The following is a 17601-nucleotide window of genomic DNA, read 5'->3' as shown; positions in this document are numbered from 1 at the left end:
GAGAAGGAATTAGCGGAGGCTTTCCATGCATAGGATGGAAAGAAATGCCTGGGTGAGGATGGTCTTTCTAAGGCCTTCTTCACTACCTACTGGGAGGTGGTGAAGGACCCTCTACTGCTGGCCTTTCAGGAGATTTTCAGCTCAGGATGGATGCTAGGGAGTCTATCAGCATGTCTTGTCAGCCTCCTTCCTTAAGGGGAGATCGGTTGGAGCAATCCTAGTGGAGACTGATCACCTTGTTGTCAATGGCCTATATGGCACTGACCAAGATGATCGATAGACGACTCTGCCCCGTGCTTCCAGACATCATTCTTCATGACACAGAGATAGGTTTTGTCCAAGATAGGAGCATCCTAGACAATGTTTTCACCTTCTTCAAGGTGACCGAGTGGGCCCAACACAGTGGTCAGGGATTGGCTGTACTTCTCTTGGACTTCGAGAAGGCCTATGACAGGGTTGACTGGGACTTCTTAGAGGGCACCACGGTGAGGTTGGGCTTTCCCTAGGCATGGATCTGTGGGGTTTCTGCACTTTACAGATCGGCCACTAGCAGGGTTCTCATAGGTGGTAGGAGGGGGGAGGAGTTTCGGCTGGAGAGATCTGTCCGGCAGGGCTGTCCTCTTGCCCCGTATCTGTTCTTACTCTTTGCAGAGGTGATGTCCTATTTCCTCCGATCACGTATGAGCGGGCAACCTGACCTTCGACTTTTGGTGAGGGAGGAGATGGAGCTGCTAGATTCAAAGTATGCAAATGATATTGCCCTTTATATAGAGGATGATGGGTTGATGTTGGAGAGAGTGAGACTAGCTCTGGAGGTGTTTTGCACTGCAGCTGGAGCGAAAATCAAGTGGCGAAAGTCGGTTGGTTTTCTTACAGACCTGGACTCTAGCACGGAGTGAGCATCCACTTGGGGTTCAAATGGGTGTGCAGGGGATAGACCGTTAGATACCTAGGGTTCTAGGTGCGACTTGACATCACTTCTGCCCAGCAGTTTCTTCCAGTTCTAGACTCTATCAGGCGGAAGCTGACCTACTGGAGTACTGTCTGCCTTTCCTTAGCGGGCCGAGCCCTGGTGGTCAACCAGGTCCTCCTATCGACAGCTTGGTACATTACCTCAAATTGGTGCTTTTCCTCATCTTGTGTAGTTTAGCTTCGTCGCCTAGTGCGGAATTTTCTCTAGGCTAGCTTAGACGATTCTAGGAATTCTCAGGCCAAGGTAGCATGGGCGACCGGCATTGGTCTAAGGTAGGGCTTGGGATCATAGACGCAAAGTTCTAGAGCCTAGCCCTTTTGGGCAAGCTAGTAGTCTGTGGGCTCACACCAAGAGGGAAAACCTAAAAGGTTCTTTTGCAGGAGGGTCTCCAGGAGTGCAAACTGAGGCTTGGTGGTGGTTGGAGGCCATCCTTGAGATGGATCTTTACGACTGCCCAGATCACGCCACCCAGATCTTCCTTTCTCCACAGCCTACTTCATGTGTGGTCCTCCGTAAGGCCCTAATTTAGAGACCCCCAGGATGCTAGGAGGAGATAGATCGCCACCCGGTGGTCTCGAACCCCCAGGTCAGAGATCAGGACGAGATACAGATTGGCAAGCGCCCCCATATCTAGTGGGCTGGATGGGAGGATGGCCGTGCTCAAACTATCAAGACGTGGCGGGAGGTGTATAGGATGGTGGATCAGGAGGTGTTGCAGCGGGCATCAGGTTGTCAGCAAAGGAGCTGAGGTTAGGAGAAGGGAGATTGACTCAACGATCCCTTAGGAGTGGCTTGACCCCTCGATCTGAGAGCCAGTGGAACCTGGTGAGGTGTGGACCGCTAGATTCTTACCGATAGGTATCCCCCTACAAGTGATAGGTAGAGTGGGTGGTGCCCCCTACGGGATTTTCTTCACCCTGATGGGGGGCATTTGGTCCTTGACAGAGGGCAACAAGATGAGGAGATCGTTGTCCTTCCTTGGAGGATTCGTGTGGTTGGTCTCCAAGGGAAGACCTGGCGTCTAGACCCTTACGTGCTCTGGGAGGAGTTCCGGGAGTGGCGCCTCTAGATATGGGAGAGCAGGCCACTTGATGAGCTGGAGTGGGACCCTAGAGAGTGGCTATGGCCGGCCATTGCGGTTGCTAAGAAGCCATTGAGGCTCTTGGAGTACACAGCAAGGATTGGTAGACATGTACTGATGCAGGAGGACATGGATTGGGCACCTTTGCATAGCAGATACTGGGCGGAGCACAACATCACGGATGCCTTCCGTCGGACTTTTTGGCGCCGCCTATGGGACAGCTGGAGGCCGAGGAGGGTGTCGTATTTCCTTTGGATTTTGGCACATGAAGGTCTAGCGGTTGTGGGAGTTGGCTGGCCCAGATGTAGCAGGATGGAGGGTGTAAGCGCTGCCACAACAGCACTTGGAAACCCCAAAGCATTGCCTTTGGTCTTGCAAGGCGGCATAGCTCGTGTGGAGAGGAGCCTGCCGCATTCTCCGCCATGTGGCACCTAGCCTTGGATGTATCTCATGGGGGGGTTTTTGCTGGCAGGTAGTCAACCAGGGCCATCACCTTTTGCATGAGGCCGGGATGCAGGAAATGATTTTCATCATTGAGGCTCGGTCTTGCACAGTGGTCGGCTTGGAGGCTTTACCCAGTCGCCGAGTATTGGAGCGCATAGCAAACCGCTCAAAGGTATGGGAGATCATAGGAAGTCTTACAGGATCGCACATCTGAAAGACACACTGTCAGGAGATTTTGGGCGAGGAGTGCCTTTCAGTACAGGCGACTTTGGCAGAGCTTTGGACTTCTATCATTCACTCCCTCTGCAGCTGGTGGGACCAGGTGCATGGCGAGTCTCGCAGCCCCAGATGGCGATACACCCCCCTCCATGGCTTCTTGCCCCCATCCCCCCCAGACCACCTTGAGAGGCTTGTATACATGATGTATTTGTGATTTGCATCAGCTCCAGCTAGTTTGTTGAGCATGAGCACTCTGTTGTAATCAGCCTTCTGAGTAATATATTTAGCCACATTTTACTTGCAAAAAAAAAGGCAATCAGTACTTCACCTAGAAGTGAGAAGCTGGGCCGGATTTGCAGCCGCTATGATACAATGGGGTACTTTTTGATGTATAAGGAGTGCATGACCATTGGCGAAGTCCATCCTGAATCTTGATTGGCTGGGCAATCAGGATGTGGCCTGGAATTGAGAAGCTGGGCCAATCAGCTTTTGTAAACCTCTTCAGTAATTTTTAAGAAATACTGCAAAGATGCTGGTCTTTAGGGCTAATTCATGTTGTTGACATTGAGTAGGAGCACTCTAGCTCCACTACTTGGGAGCGTCTATTCTTCTGATTTACTACTAATGTATTATTGTGCTTGCAAGTCAATGCCTTATTGCCCTTTAGTTGATACTGAAGGCCGGTTTAAGGCTCTGCTTCCCTTACACCATGCATTAGCGACACTCAGATACTCCATACCCATGTGCACATGCCACAATCAGCTGCCAAACAAGTATGCAGGAGGAGTAACTTGCAGTAAATGATCACTATAGCACAAGATACCACATGTATTTTTCTGTTTCCGATATTTCTTTGGCCCAGGCATGAACCCTGAGCCACACAGAACTGATCTGATGTGTTCATGTATGCCATGACCCCTGCCTTATTACCTGCTAGTTGCTTGGTATCACCTGCCCGTTCTACTCTTATGTTTGCCTTGATACGTCCTGAGCCTCATGCCACTTAACTGCCACCTTCAACTATCACATTTGAGCCAGTGTTGCATTTTACACCACCTGTTGAGGTAAATGAAACCTACTCTGCAATTGTCACATGCTACTGCAGTAAACATGTCCAACTACACTATTCACCTTCTTCACCTTCTAATGTCAAACTGGAACCTCGATATGTATAGAATAACATAGATTAACTGCAATGGGAGAAAGAAGAGAAATAGGATCTTGGACCCGCTCTGATATCATGCTGATAAATGTCAACCTTCTTTACTCGAAGCACATCTACAAGCCACCCAACAAGTGACCACCAAGAAAGTGCCACACAAAAAAGATCTAGATGGAGGAGAGGTCCATCAACATTAGGCGGAAAGAGGCTTGCATGGTTGCACCATGACCTTGTTGATCCCTACCATTTGGAAGACGACTACAGAGTATAAAAGATAGTAGGTGGAGCTCAGAATCAAAAGCAACACCGAATTTCCATTTTATGAATGGAGAGCACAATGAGTACTTGAATGTGATTATAGGGAATTTGGTGTTTGTCTCTAAATCTCATCGGAACAACCATGTCATGAGCTGCTAATGGATTTCTGAGATTGTCTGATTTGCATATGTATTTTGAGTACAGGTGTCTGTTTGCTGCTGACATTGATTCAGTGGTGTATTTAGGAGCTCAAAACTCTTCAGGTGGAGAGAAGGAAGCTTGAAGTACGTGCAAAAACAACTGTTCATCTGCTTACAAGTTCAAAAGAAGGGGATGAAACAAATAAAAAGGTATTCTGTGGAAGATATTTATCAATTTATTTATTGCAATATGTGAGCTACACCTAATTGATTCGGTTACTTCATATTGTGAACAGAACATATTGAGCCGTGAACAATATTTGAGGAGAAAGGCAGATACTGCTGATTCTTCCTTTACTGTATCAGAGGCAAAGCGCCGACGAACCTTAAAATCATCTGAGCGTTATGCGAGAAGCAAGGGTTATGGATTAAGTGCTGGCAGAAATGATCCCATACAAAACAATCTTAGATCTGCAACAGTTGTTTCCTCTCTTGATATATCTCTCTTGGATCAAGAAAATTGGGATCTAGAAAAAGATTTCAGAGACATTGGGTTGAAGAAACAAAATCAAGGAAAGACACGTGCTGCTTCTTATGGTCACTTTCCATTCAGAGGGAACTATACTTTGCAAAGTTCTGTGTCCATGGCAGCAAAAAGGAAAAGCAAGCCTCCTGCCTGGGCTGAAAGAATGACACAAGGAAGACCTAGCCACGATTTTGATGAGTTCAGGAAGAGGAAACCATCTGGATTAATGGAAACAAAAAAATGTGTTGTCAGAAAAAGCGTAAGGCCGCCAGGCTCCATATTCAAGTCAACCACTCATATAGAATGGGCTTCTGATCCCATTTCTAAAAAGAGGTCCAACATGCATAAGGGAAAGATGCAAAACGAGAGAAAGCCAGGCCTCAAAGTAAAAGTAAAGCGATCTGGTATTCCCAAAGATCACCTAACCTCACAGGGTCCTGTTGAACATCCAAGTAGTGATGCACTAGGAAAGCCTCTAACAATTTCTGGAGGAAACATAGGTGCTAATGATGAGCTTGGAGCTCAGGATGTTGGAGTGGATGAATTAAAAGATGATAAAGGAAAACATGAAACAAACGGAAGGGTGGAAAGTTCAAAGGATAATGTGGCTGGTATAAAAAGCTTATTGAAATCTTTTCCAGAAGATGTACACTTCTTTGGAGAAGAAGAAGGTACACAAAAGAAGCTGGTTGGACCTGCCAAAGTTGGAACAATGCCAGAAAATGTGTCATCCGGACTTTTCACAACTGAACGGAAGTTACATAACACTTTCTTGGACCCAAATGCACATGACAGCATCCTTATTGATGATTACAAGAGAAAACTTGACAATGAGTTAACCCAAGGTGCTCTATTAGCAGCTACTCTGGAGAGTATCTTAAATGATCAGACTTCAGATGAAATTGGGTACGTAGGCTCACCCAAGTGAAGCAGAAAATTTGGTCTCACTTGATTTGATAATAACAGAGCAGTGTCTGTGCTTTTGTACAACCTTACATATGTGGGATTTTTTAACCTTGTAGTAATCTTTAATCTCAGCAAAGAGGGATAGACGATCTACTAGCAGGGAAAGACAAATCAAACTGTTAAGAACCTTCTCATCCACAAACCAGCTTACTTCAGATGATCGTATAGACAAGCAAATCAGAGAGGTTAACTCTACTACTTATACACTGAAAACTTAGCACATCCAGAGGGATTTAGTGATGACATGCCGGTGAAAGCTAGAGAGGATGGCTTAGTCGTCTTTCGATAGAAGCATGAGATACTGCCAATAATATCTAGCAGGAAACGTGTTTATGATGCTACAAATCAAAAAGACCTCCATGTCTGTGCTCTTAACAGTCCAGCTTGTCTTGATGTTATGAAGTTGAGAATTTGTGAGATCCAGTGAATTATGCAGATACCAATGTTTCCGGCTGGTGAGTGGAGGAGACAACCTTTATAAAAAAGGATTGGGCAGCTCAATAAGCAATCTTGTTGATTCTGACTAAAGGGAAATAATATTTTGGGCACAGCCAAGTGACCAGCTTGGGAGATTTCTATGCCCTATGCTAATATTATTTTGTGCAGCTGATAATGAAGCTTGAGATTTTTTCTCTAGATTGGGAATCACCTTGTATTTACATTGACATATAATTTAGAAGGGAATGGAAAGAGTGAAAGGAGACATCCACCGATTGTCAAGGCATTAGAAAAGGCATGTAGGGGAAAGATTCGAGAGTGGACTTGGTTACTTTTGGATGCTTTATAGATTGATCACACTACTCATAGTGTTACAATAGGGTATATGCCAGCAGAGTTGATGTATGGGTAGAAGCCCATCATACCAACAAAGGAAGTAACTGTTGTATGAAATATATTGCCATGGGATAAAGGGATGAGTAGAGAAGAGCTGCTAGCTCTAAGGACTCCTTAGTTGGAGAGTAGGCCAAAAGATATAGAGCTTGCAATATAAATACAAAAAAATGCTAGGTTAAGAAATAAAGATAGGATTGACAAGAGACATAGACTTTGACTTAGAGCTATTGAAGAAGGAGATTGGGTACTTCTGTATGATAGTAGTTTGGATAACTAACATAGTACCATTAGGAAGTCTCTAAGAGATGGTTTGGTCCTTACATCATAAGGCATGCATATGATGATGCAACATATTCTCTTACTGAGTTGGATGGAACAGAGTTGAAGATATCCATAGCTAGAAAATGGATCAAACTATTCAAGAGGATGGATTCTTCCACTTATGAAGATGACAAGGATGACATTGAAACTATTGAGGGCATCATAGAAGAAGAAGAGGAAGATAATGAAGATGAAGTAGATCTTGATTATGATGAAGAGTAAGAGAAGTGGCACATATTGGAGGATATGCAAGTTTAGAGGGGATGGATGTTATGTGGTTCTATGTCCAATAGTTGAAAACTTACAGGAGGTTTGGTAGTGACTATTTGTTATCTATGTGCCTATGGGATTGCTCTACCTATGGCTACGCTGAATTTATGGTCAATTGTCATGAAGTTTGAAGTGGATTTATACCTAAATGTGAATGTAGAGTCATAGGAACTTGATCTTGGACAAGTGACGATTTTATGGGTTTTGGACAAGTGGGAGAGTTAATTGGATAGTGTGAAAGCCTCCAGGATAGCCCCTATGAATTGCACCGTGATTTTAGGGTGTGGAAGTGTTGCTCTCAGTTTGCTTATTTAGCAAGAGAAAAAACATTGTGTACAAGGGAAGAACATAGGGAAAAGACTTAAGAATATTGGAAGAAGACTTGTTGATGCTTTATGTGTGCATGATAGGACCGATCTGTGATTTCCAAGATTTTGTTTTTCAAAGTGTGGCTAATTATATTACTTCAGGAAAAACCTGAATACAAGGAAGTGCTCATGCTCAACAGACTAGGTGGAGCTGATGTCGAGACACATATATATTAGATGTACAAGCCTCTCAGGGCGGTCTAGGGGGGATGGGGGCAAGAAGCCATGGAGAGGGGGTGTATCGCCATCTGGGATTGCTTGCCTGGATCACAAAAAATAGGTCCTGGCCGCCCCAAGTGTGCATGAAATGACAATGGAGCTCCTGATTTGCCCTGGACTCGCCCTGCACCTGGTCCCATCGGCCACGGAGGGAGTGGATGATGGAGATCCAGAGCTCTGCTAAGGTCACCTATACTGAAAGTCTCTCTCCGCCAAAAGCCTCCTAACATCGCGCCTTCTAGATATGCCATCTAGTAAGACTCCCTATGGTCTTCCATACCTCAGAGCGGTCTGCTGTGGGCTCCAGTACCTGGTGGATGGTTAGAGCCTCCAAACCGACCACTGCGCACGACGTTGCCTCAATAATGATTATCGTGTCCTACATCCTAGCCTCATACAGAAGGTAACGGCCCTGGCTGACTGCGTGTTAACAAAAAGCTCCCCATGAGATACATCCAAGGTTGGGTGCTATACGGTGGAGGATGCAGCATGCTCCTCTCCACACGAGCTACGCCACCTCACACGACAAAAGGCAGTGCTTTGGGGTTTCTAGAGGTTGCTGTGTGCAACGCTTACAACCTCCCTCCTGCATCTGGGCTAGCCAACTTCCCACTGACAAGTCTCCATGTGCCACTAGCCATAAGAAATATGAAAGCCATATATGACAAATACTTTGATAATGGCTTGGACAAAAGTTTGTAAAGGCACGTGAGGTGTACTCTCCACCATTGTCAATCCTCAAGCACTTAAAGTTCTTGGATGATTGATTCTCTATAAATTCTAAGAACTTTTGAAATGCATCCAACATATCACTTTTCTTGTAAAGAGGATAAACCCAAACCTTCCTTGTGGCATCATCTATAAAAGTGATCGAGTATGATACTCTACCCAATGAAACCATGGGCTTTGGCCCATACAATTCACTATGAACTAAATCAAGACATTTTGATATTCTACTACCACTACTCTCATATGCGACATTTTAGTTTACTTTTCAAAGAGAATGCTCACAACAATCAAGATTAGAAAAATTTAAGTAAGGAAGATAGTTCAATTGCCACAAAGCTTGTATTCTTGTGAGTGACTTATGTCCCAAATGGTGATGCCACAACTTGCACAAAGTTTGTAAAGCCATGTGAGATGTACTCTTTGCCATTGTTAGTCCTCAAGCACTTAAGCTTCTTGCATTGCAAATTCCAAGAACTTTTGAAATGCATCCAATACATCACTTTTCTTGCGAAGATGATAAATCTGAATCTTCCTTGTGGCATCATCTATAAAAGTGACAAAGTAGGATGCTTTGCCCAATGAAACAGTGGGCTTTGGCCCATACAAGTCACTATGAATCAAATCAAGACATTTTGATATTCTACTCTTAGTACCTCTCTTATGCGACATTTTAGTTTGTTTTCCAAAGAGACAATGGTCACAAAAACCAAGATCATAATACTTTAGGTAAGGAATATAGTTCAAACAGCACAAAGCTTTAATTCTAGTGATTGACGTATGCCACAAATGGTGATGTTATAAAGAAATAGATGGCTATTCTCAGTGATAGCTACAACACGGTCTTTAACATAAAAAACATGCAATGGATACAAAGTACCACATTTCGGTCCATTGGCCACAATCAGAGATCCCTTGCAAATATTCCACCCATGCTTAGCAAATATCACTCTATAATCACAATCATCAAGCTATCTTGTATTAATTAAACTTTTTGTCAAGTCTAAAACATCCCTTACATTGCACAAGACAAAAGAAGATCCTTTTGGTAGTGACAAGTGTATACTCCCAATGCTAACATTGCTGCAAGCATAGTTATTTCCAAGACAAATGCATGCTCTCTCCAACATCATAAGTAGAGGACCGCTCTCTATGTAGAGTAATGCGAAATGATGTTTGAGAATCCATTAGCCACTTTTGAGACATGCCATTGTCCATGGAAACCAAGAATGTATCAACTCATTACCATACATCAATATAAACAGGCTATAACTTGTAGCCAAAATACTTAGCATTGTTATATGAAAACTTTTGTTTTTGTTTTTTGAGCCGGGTGCCTAATCAGGCTCAAAGGCAGAACCTTTTGCCACTAGCTTATGATTTCGCTACTTCCTTCAGAAACATGTTCCTTGGAAGACTCTGTTTACCACCCAAATGACGGAGCGTGGGTAGGCACTTGGCACCACGGTTCAGGGGTCCAGGTAGTGCTGGACTCTCACTAGCTAAAACCGCCAATCCTGGCGGATTCCCTTAAAGGGATGCCATACCCCAAGGTTGGCCATTGGCTCAAAGAAGGGATGCCATATCCCAAGGTTTGACGTTGGCTCGAAGGTTGTTATATGAAAACTCAATGTGTGGAAGATAGGGCTCCCAATTAGATTATCTACCAGAGACATATGTGCATAGCATATCCTCCATGATTTGAATATGACTCATTTTCTTATGTCTTCACATTCAACTCATTCTTGTTTTTGTATGACATATTCACACACAATATTCAGCAGGCATGCAGTCCCAGCCATGTGGCAGTGGGGGCCAAAAGATGGGAAACCAAAAGTAACCATTCCCCTATCAAAACATGTGGTAGATGTGTACTGATCCCAAATTTGAGATGAAGTGTCTTAGTATTATTGATCATGGGACCTATAAAGGCTACAACTCTAGTGTGGTATCCATTTGGAACTATAACTAGGACTCCGAAGTCTCTAGAACTCAAGCTCTGTGTTCATAGATCTATTAGATAGCTTTGTCTGTGTTTGGAACTTACAAAAGGATGGTCAAATAAATATCCTCCAAAATGTGGAAGCCCAATGTGGGACTAGGATAGCTCCATCAAGGGCTGGATCAGCCTCCTCAAGGGATAGATGACTCCCTCACAACTTGGATGGTCTCTGTTAAGAGTCAGAATGTGTCCTTATGAGCCTGAAGAGCCATCTACTGCAATGCCCTCCAAAGTTCCCTCTATTGAGTCCTGTAATGCTTTAATGTCATCTGAAACAGCCTTCTTGAAACTCCTATAAGACTGGATTATTGCCTAAGATATCACCAAAGACATCTGCTTTTAAACTCTGTATGTCAATCTTTTTGCATGAGGCATAAGAGGAATGAACCAAATCATTTGCAGTCCATATGAGATTATTGATGTCTTTAGACTCCAAGGCACCTAATGTTGTTGTCATCCATCTGCAGAATCTGAGATTAGAACTGTATTGTCAGACTAAAAGAGTATAAACTTTAGGGTAGAGCCAATCATAGATTATGTACCATTCATTTATCCATATGGCATAAATCCTTCTCTCACATATATATGGAGCATGTGAATCAGGGAGTTCCTTTTCTAGGTTCTTGTATTGTGTTTCTGGTGATCAGCCGTGAAATTTGTGGTCATAAGTGTCTACCTTCATCAACAAAACTTGTGGTGCAGGAAGCAATTTACCTTGCTCCGATGCACAGGCCAACAGTTTTCATCAAAACAATTTCTTGGTGATGATGCCAGGCTTCAAAATTGACGTTTTTTTTCTGTACTTCATAGGCAGCAGGAATTACATGCTTTTCAGGAGTTGCATTTGGCGAGTTCAGAAGTTGAAGTCCTGTTTTATCAACACAAAATTCTGCTGGTTTAAAGGTTGTTTTTAGTGTAGTAATTCAAAAGACTGCATGGAATTTCAAGCATTAACATCAGAATATGTGTACGTAAAAGGTTTGCAATTGTTACTTGTCCATTTAACTCTCATATTGTACTGCAGAGATCTTGAAAAATCAAATGATATGAACCTTTCCATTGCTAATGGTTCTCTTGAAGTAGAGTGCCAGACTAACATGTCCAAAGCAAAACAGGATTGTAAGGGTGTACAGACTACTGAGTCTAATAACACATTTCCCACACATATGGCATTTCCTTCAATTCCCATCTTTCCAGCTTATGTGATGCCAGATAGTCAAATGTTGTTACAGACCTCATCTTATTACATTCCTCCCACGCATTCTGTGCACCCATTGATTCCTTCACATGAAGCAGAGTGCTCAAACTCAGCATTCAGCAATGCAAGAAGAAAGGGTGCTGCACAAAGTTGCCGGCCAGGAAAAAGACTTTTTCAGAAAGTAAGATGGAAGTCAAGGATATGTACAAAACCTAAACACTACCTATCCTCAACACCAACACCAAGTTCACCTTCTTCTATTCATGAAATTGAAGATATATGTGAAACAAGCCATACTGTAAATCAGGAGATGACACTGGCAATGCAGCTTTCGAATCAAGGTGTGCTCTCTCTCTTTTTTTTCGTGAAGATAATTGAATTAGATAGTGAATATTTACATCAGACCATTAGGTCAACATTCTCTCTGTATCTCTTACTTTCTATTACATCAGACCATCAGGTCAGCATACTCTGTCTCTCCCACTCTTTGTGTAACTAATATTTACATGAGGCTTGCAGGCTCTCAGAACAACTAGAACAACCTATTACATGAACATTACTAATAGATCACACAGAAGGAACAACTGGAGTAGAGCGAACAATCGCTAGCCAGGGAGCAGCAATATCCAGAAGAATCAGGTCCACTGACATCATAGAGGAGATTTTCCATAACACTATTCCATGCACACGGGCCACATACCCATGGATGCCCGATGTTGAATAAAAAATAAAGGCATTGCGAGTACGCCATATATGCCACAGGGCTGTCCATCTAAGGAAATGAAATAGGCAAGAACAATCTGAACTCAAAGAGGGCATAGAGGACATATTTTCCATAATCCACAAACGAACTGATAGGCGGTGCTCAGTCACCAAGGACCACACATGGGAAATGAAATTCCAGATTTGTCGTGCGACAAGGCAGAAGACAAAGAGGTGAAGCAATGTCTTATCACACGTAGTGCAGAAAACACAACACCCAGTAGAGATCTTTCGGGCACGGAGCACATCTCCTGTTGGAAGACCCCCAATGAGCAGCCACCACATGAACACTTTTCCTTGGTACGGGACCTTAGACTTCCAAACCTGGATAAATCTTTCCTGCCACTTTTTTTTACTGTCCCTACGATGCCATAACCTATTCATTTTCCCCATGATCCATCTCTTGGCTTCCACCATCTGATGATATATCTGATTAGCTGACCTTTTCCCAAAATCATTAGGAAGCACAAACATCCAGTCACACCAAGGATCCAATGGTTGTAACGTAGGCAAAGGAAAGAACCTTTGAAGATTGTCCTGTATGGATGACCAAATGTCCTTGTATCCGCGAGGCACCTTAAAGTACCGACGAATATGCCTAAAGGAATAAATGCAGGGCTGCCCAGGAATAACACCATCACAGACTGTCTTCAACCCCAACCTAGCTATCCGATTGAACTTGTCTTGCTGCAAATCTTTTTATGGCCAATCCAACAACCTTGAGGAAGCTAGTATTTCTCCTTGAAGCGAGTTTTTCTCTTTACGAATATCCGGGGGACGCCAAACTGCAAAACGAAGCATTTGCTGCCAGGAAGCTATCAAATGAGAAAGGAGAAAAGACTGGGAGACCTTTAAAGCCTCGTAGAATTAAGCGCATGCCACCAGGAAGCATGAATAGCCGTGCTACTATGAGAGATGCCAGTCTTTTCTATGAAGAATTTGGCACTGTCTGACCAAGGATGACACTGGATACATAGACTCTGCAATAGGGATAGCCTCAAAGCGGCCATATGCAAATTGATATCTAGCAAAGCTGCACCTCCCATCCTTTTCGGAATGGTCACATGCTGCCAGGAGATCCATATCTGCTCCAAATGATTGTCTTTCTTTTTCTAGAGCATAAATCTGATAGGTTGAACCAAATCCAAAATGGACTTCTTAGTCCAAGGAAGCAATGGCAGAAAGAATGAGATCATACTGATCATAATGCATTGAGCCACTTTTGCATATAGCCTCAAAGCGGCCATATGCAAATTGATATCTAGCAAAGCTGCACCCCCCATCCTTTTCGGAGTGGTCACATACTGCCAGGAGATCCATACCTTCCCCAAACAATTGCCTTTCTTTTTCTAGAGCATAAATCTAATAGGTTGAACCAAATCCAAAATGGAATTATTAGTCCAAGGAAGCAATGGCAGAACGAATGAGATCATACTGATCATAATGCATTGAGCCACTTTTAGTCTAATATGTAGTGGCCAACTCTGGGATTTCCCGTACATGAACCTATCATGAATTCGGAAGGCCATCCAATCCAGCAAGGCTCGAGGAGCAACCTCCACACCAATAGGATATCCCAAGTGCTTGGTTATATTACCCCTTGTGATCAAAACTCCATTCTAGCCCAAGGCTTGCAGATCATTCTCCGTATAGTAGAGAAGGGTGGATTTCTGAGTATTAATATGAAGACCCGATGCCAAAGCAAAAAGATTCCAGGCCACCATTGCCCGATTAACATTAATATGCTCCACCTTAAGGAATATAAAAGAATCATCTGCCAAAGATTGACCCACAAAACTTATCCAGTAATGAGAGCATGGGGTGAGTTACCAAAACAAACAACAAAGGGCTGAGAGGACAACCTTGCCAAAGGGACCGAGATGAGGCAATTTTCTCTGTAATCCCTCCATTAAGAGCAATACGAACCATGGCACCATGACTGATGGTATCAACTAGAGAAATCATACGGGGCTCAAAATCCATTGTAGACATTAATTGCTGCAAGAAAGACCAACTGACATGATCAAATGCCTTCTTAATATCCAGCTGAAGCATAACAACCTGCTGGCTAGAAGCTTTGGCATAGTCAATTCCGAGCTGAACATTCAAAATGTTGTGCATTATATTCCAACCTTTAATAAAACCATATCGACGTGGATGAATGAGGTGTGGAAAAAAAAATTGCAATCTATTGGCAATAATTTTGGAGAAGATTTTATATAACGATTCCATAACAGAAATGGGTCTCCATTGTTTCAAAGAGGTCGGAGAGGGAACCTTGGGCCACAACCTGACGATAGCAATCTTCCAATCCGAAGGCATCATACTAGAGTTCAACACCTGTTGATACAAGCGAGTTAATGGGTCCTTAAGCAGTTGGCACATGGGCTGAAAACAGCTCATTAAGAAGCCCATTCCAGCCTGGACTTTTCCTTCGAGGCAAGTGAGACAACACTTCTTCCACTTCATCTTCAAAAATATTAGCCTCCATTAGATTCACCCATTCTAGTTTGACTTGATTACAAACCAGGTCACAAATATATGTTCGAGAAGAGAGAACAGCATCGGAAAGAAACTCTTGTGGACCCAACAAGGCTCTATAAAAGTCAACAGTCATCCGAATAATAGAGGTAGGATTGGTCACCATATCACCTTGCCCATCCTTTAAGCGCACAATATTTTCCTGGGCATATTTTGAATGCAGAGGAACAAAAAATTGATGAGTTTGACAGTTGTTATCATGTAAAGCTTCAGCTCTGGCCAATAGTTTGTATTTTGCATATTCCTCCTCCTGAATAGATTGGACCCTACCTTTCAGCCATTCAATGCATGTGAGCAAGTAATCATTGGAATCCCCAATCTAACACAGAGACAAGGAATGAGCTAATAAGGATTGAGCATGCTGCAATTCAGCTCGAAACAAGGAAGCATGCTGAATGCCATATTGTCGGGATAACGCTCGCGCATTATCCCTAAAAACCGCCCATGCTTCCATCCCTGTAGATATAGGACCCTTCAGCTAAAAGAGGCTATCAATTGCTAAACACCTTTCAAAAACTGATTTGCTGCAAAAAAGATTGATTAAATCGGAGAGGAAAATGAGCAAGGAGAGCCTTAAATATATGAACAGGTCTGTGGCTCATTTCCAGGACCAAAGGGTAATGATCTGACAAAACATGCTGTTTTTCCACGTGCATATCGATGACTACAGGAAGAAAAGAGTCACTTTGGCAGATGTATATCCTATCCAGTCTAGCTCAAGTGTTTGGATGTTGAAAAGAACGATAAGTGTATCCAGCTTGTGATGGACGCATCTAGGACCACATGTCCTATTTCAAAGATGCCACCGTAAGAGCGCCCCAAGCCTCTCTCTCGGGACCATCCATAACTGAATGCGGAGAGGATGCTTGATCTGTAGAAACACAGGCATTAAAATCACCCATAACAAAGCCTTGACAAGCCATGGCAAGGCAATGCAGGTCTTTCCAAAGCTGACGATGTTCCCTTGCATTAGGAGGAGCATACACACCTACCATCCACAAAACCTCACCCTCATAAATTATTTCAAGAATAAAAAATTAGCCACGAGGGTCTTGAGAGACCAACGATGGTTGTATGGAGGATTTGACAACTAACATAACTCCCGATCTGTGTAGAGAACGACCACTAAAGAAAACTGCATAATCCTTATATACATATGAAGATCCAGCCAAAGTGTGTTGTTTATGCTCCACAACACAGAAAACATCCCATTTTCTAGCTAGCACCACTTTTCACAACCGATACTGCTTCTGCCCGAAGAAATACCTTTCACATTCCACAGAGCAATTTTCATGATGGATCATAAAATAAGAAGAACTATTGAGCCGTCACTTTCCCTTTCCCTCTTATATCAATAGTCTTGGCAGCTTGGAATCTCTCTATTTCACCTCGAATAACATCAACAAGATCTTCCCTCTGCAAGCCGGCAATGGAAGCATGGGAAGGGAAGTTCTGTTGCTAGGAGCGGAAAACATCCCGAGGAGGCACAAGCCTCCCATGCGCATTGAATCTCTCTATTTCACCTCGAATAACATCAACAAGATCTTCCCTCTGCAAGCCGGCAATGGAAGCATGGGAAGGGAAGTTCTGTTGCTAGGAGCGGAAAACATCCCGAGGAGGCACAAGCCTCCCATGCGCATTGAAGCGCAAAGCAGAATCAAAAGGCCTTTTATCTTCTACTGTTGGAGCATGTGAAGATTGGGGTTTCATATAAAACCCCCTTCCTCTATGTTGAAAGGTTTGAGTGATAGGGGCGGCGGAGGATGGGCAAGAGTGGAGCGAGAATCCTGTCTTGCATTAGGAAGCACCACTGTAACCCAGGAATTCTCCTGAAGAGGCAAATTCCGCCCACCCGCAAGTGAAGCACGCTCCCTATCACCATGCGAAACGTCCTTCTTGCCTTCATTACGACCATGTTGGGAAAGTTACTCAAGATCAGCCACGGGCTTCTGAATCGTCTGTTGAGGGAGGTGTAACTAGCCACATCTAAAACAGTGCCTTGCAAAAGTATCCCATTTCAACTCATACCCCAATGTTTGTAACCCTAGAATCTCCAAATGAATCTTTGTCGGGCGAGGTTTCCCTGTATTCCAAAGCATACATGCCCTATTCCGATTGTGGGAAGCCAGCCGAGGTTCCACCAAAACCTCCCCAATAGTTCTCAAAACCAAAGGGAGGAGTCTCGAGAGATGCGTAGGGAAATCCACCACCTCTACCCAAATTGGGCATGCTTGTCTCAGCACCGCCTGAAACTCAGTCATGGGCCTCCAAGGGACCACATGAACTAGTTGTCCATCCATAAACAGAGGAATTTGTTGCATAATAAGAGCCCGTACTTCTGCACAACGAAAAAGAACCTCAAAGAACCCCTTCGGGCCATCATAAATCTCTTCCACCAGGGAGACCTGCATACGCCCTGAAACATCTTCGGAGCACTGTTCCAAACAGGCAAGCATAGACTGCAGCCAAGCACGAATTCTAGTGATCAAAGAAGTCCTTCCAGTAAAATAAAATATGGCTGCCCTCTCATGGAAAGTATCTATCTGTTGTAAAACCAGATCGGTTCCCATGACTACAACTACTTGATCCCC

General features: G+C 43.6%; 1 protein-coding gene across 1 annotated transcript in view; it reads left to right on the top strand.

Moving 5' to 3' along the window:
- LOC148031097 (uncharacterized) overlaps positions 1-17601 on the top strand; it is a 103742-nt gene that overhangs the window by 48278 nt on the left and 37863 nt on the right. The window contains exons 4-6 of the mRNA XM_087684623.1: positions 4383-4487; positions 4574-5709; positions 11534-12048. Of these exons, the coding sequence (XP_087540749.1) occupies positions 4383-4487; positions 4574-5709; positions 11534-12048 (1756 nt within the window). The remainder of the gene's footprint in view (positions 1-4382; positions 4488-4573; positions 5710-11533; positions 12049-17601) is intronic.

Source organism: Lygodium microphyllum, chromosome 9 (assembly GCF_053477565.2).
Source record: "Lygodium microphyllum isolate KBCC chromosome 9, Lygodium_microphyllum_v1.1.10, whole genome shotgun sequence".
Lineage (NCBI taxonomy): Eukaryota > Viridiplantae > Streptophyta > Polypodiopsida > Schizaeales > Lygodiaceae > Lygodium > Lygodium microphyllum.
Note: the sequence above shows the minus strand (reverse complement) of the source record. Positions and strands in the feature narration are given on the sequence as shown.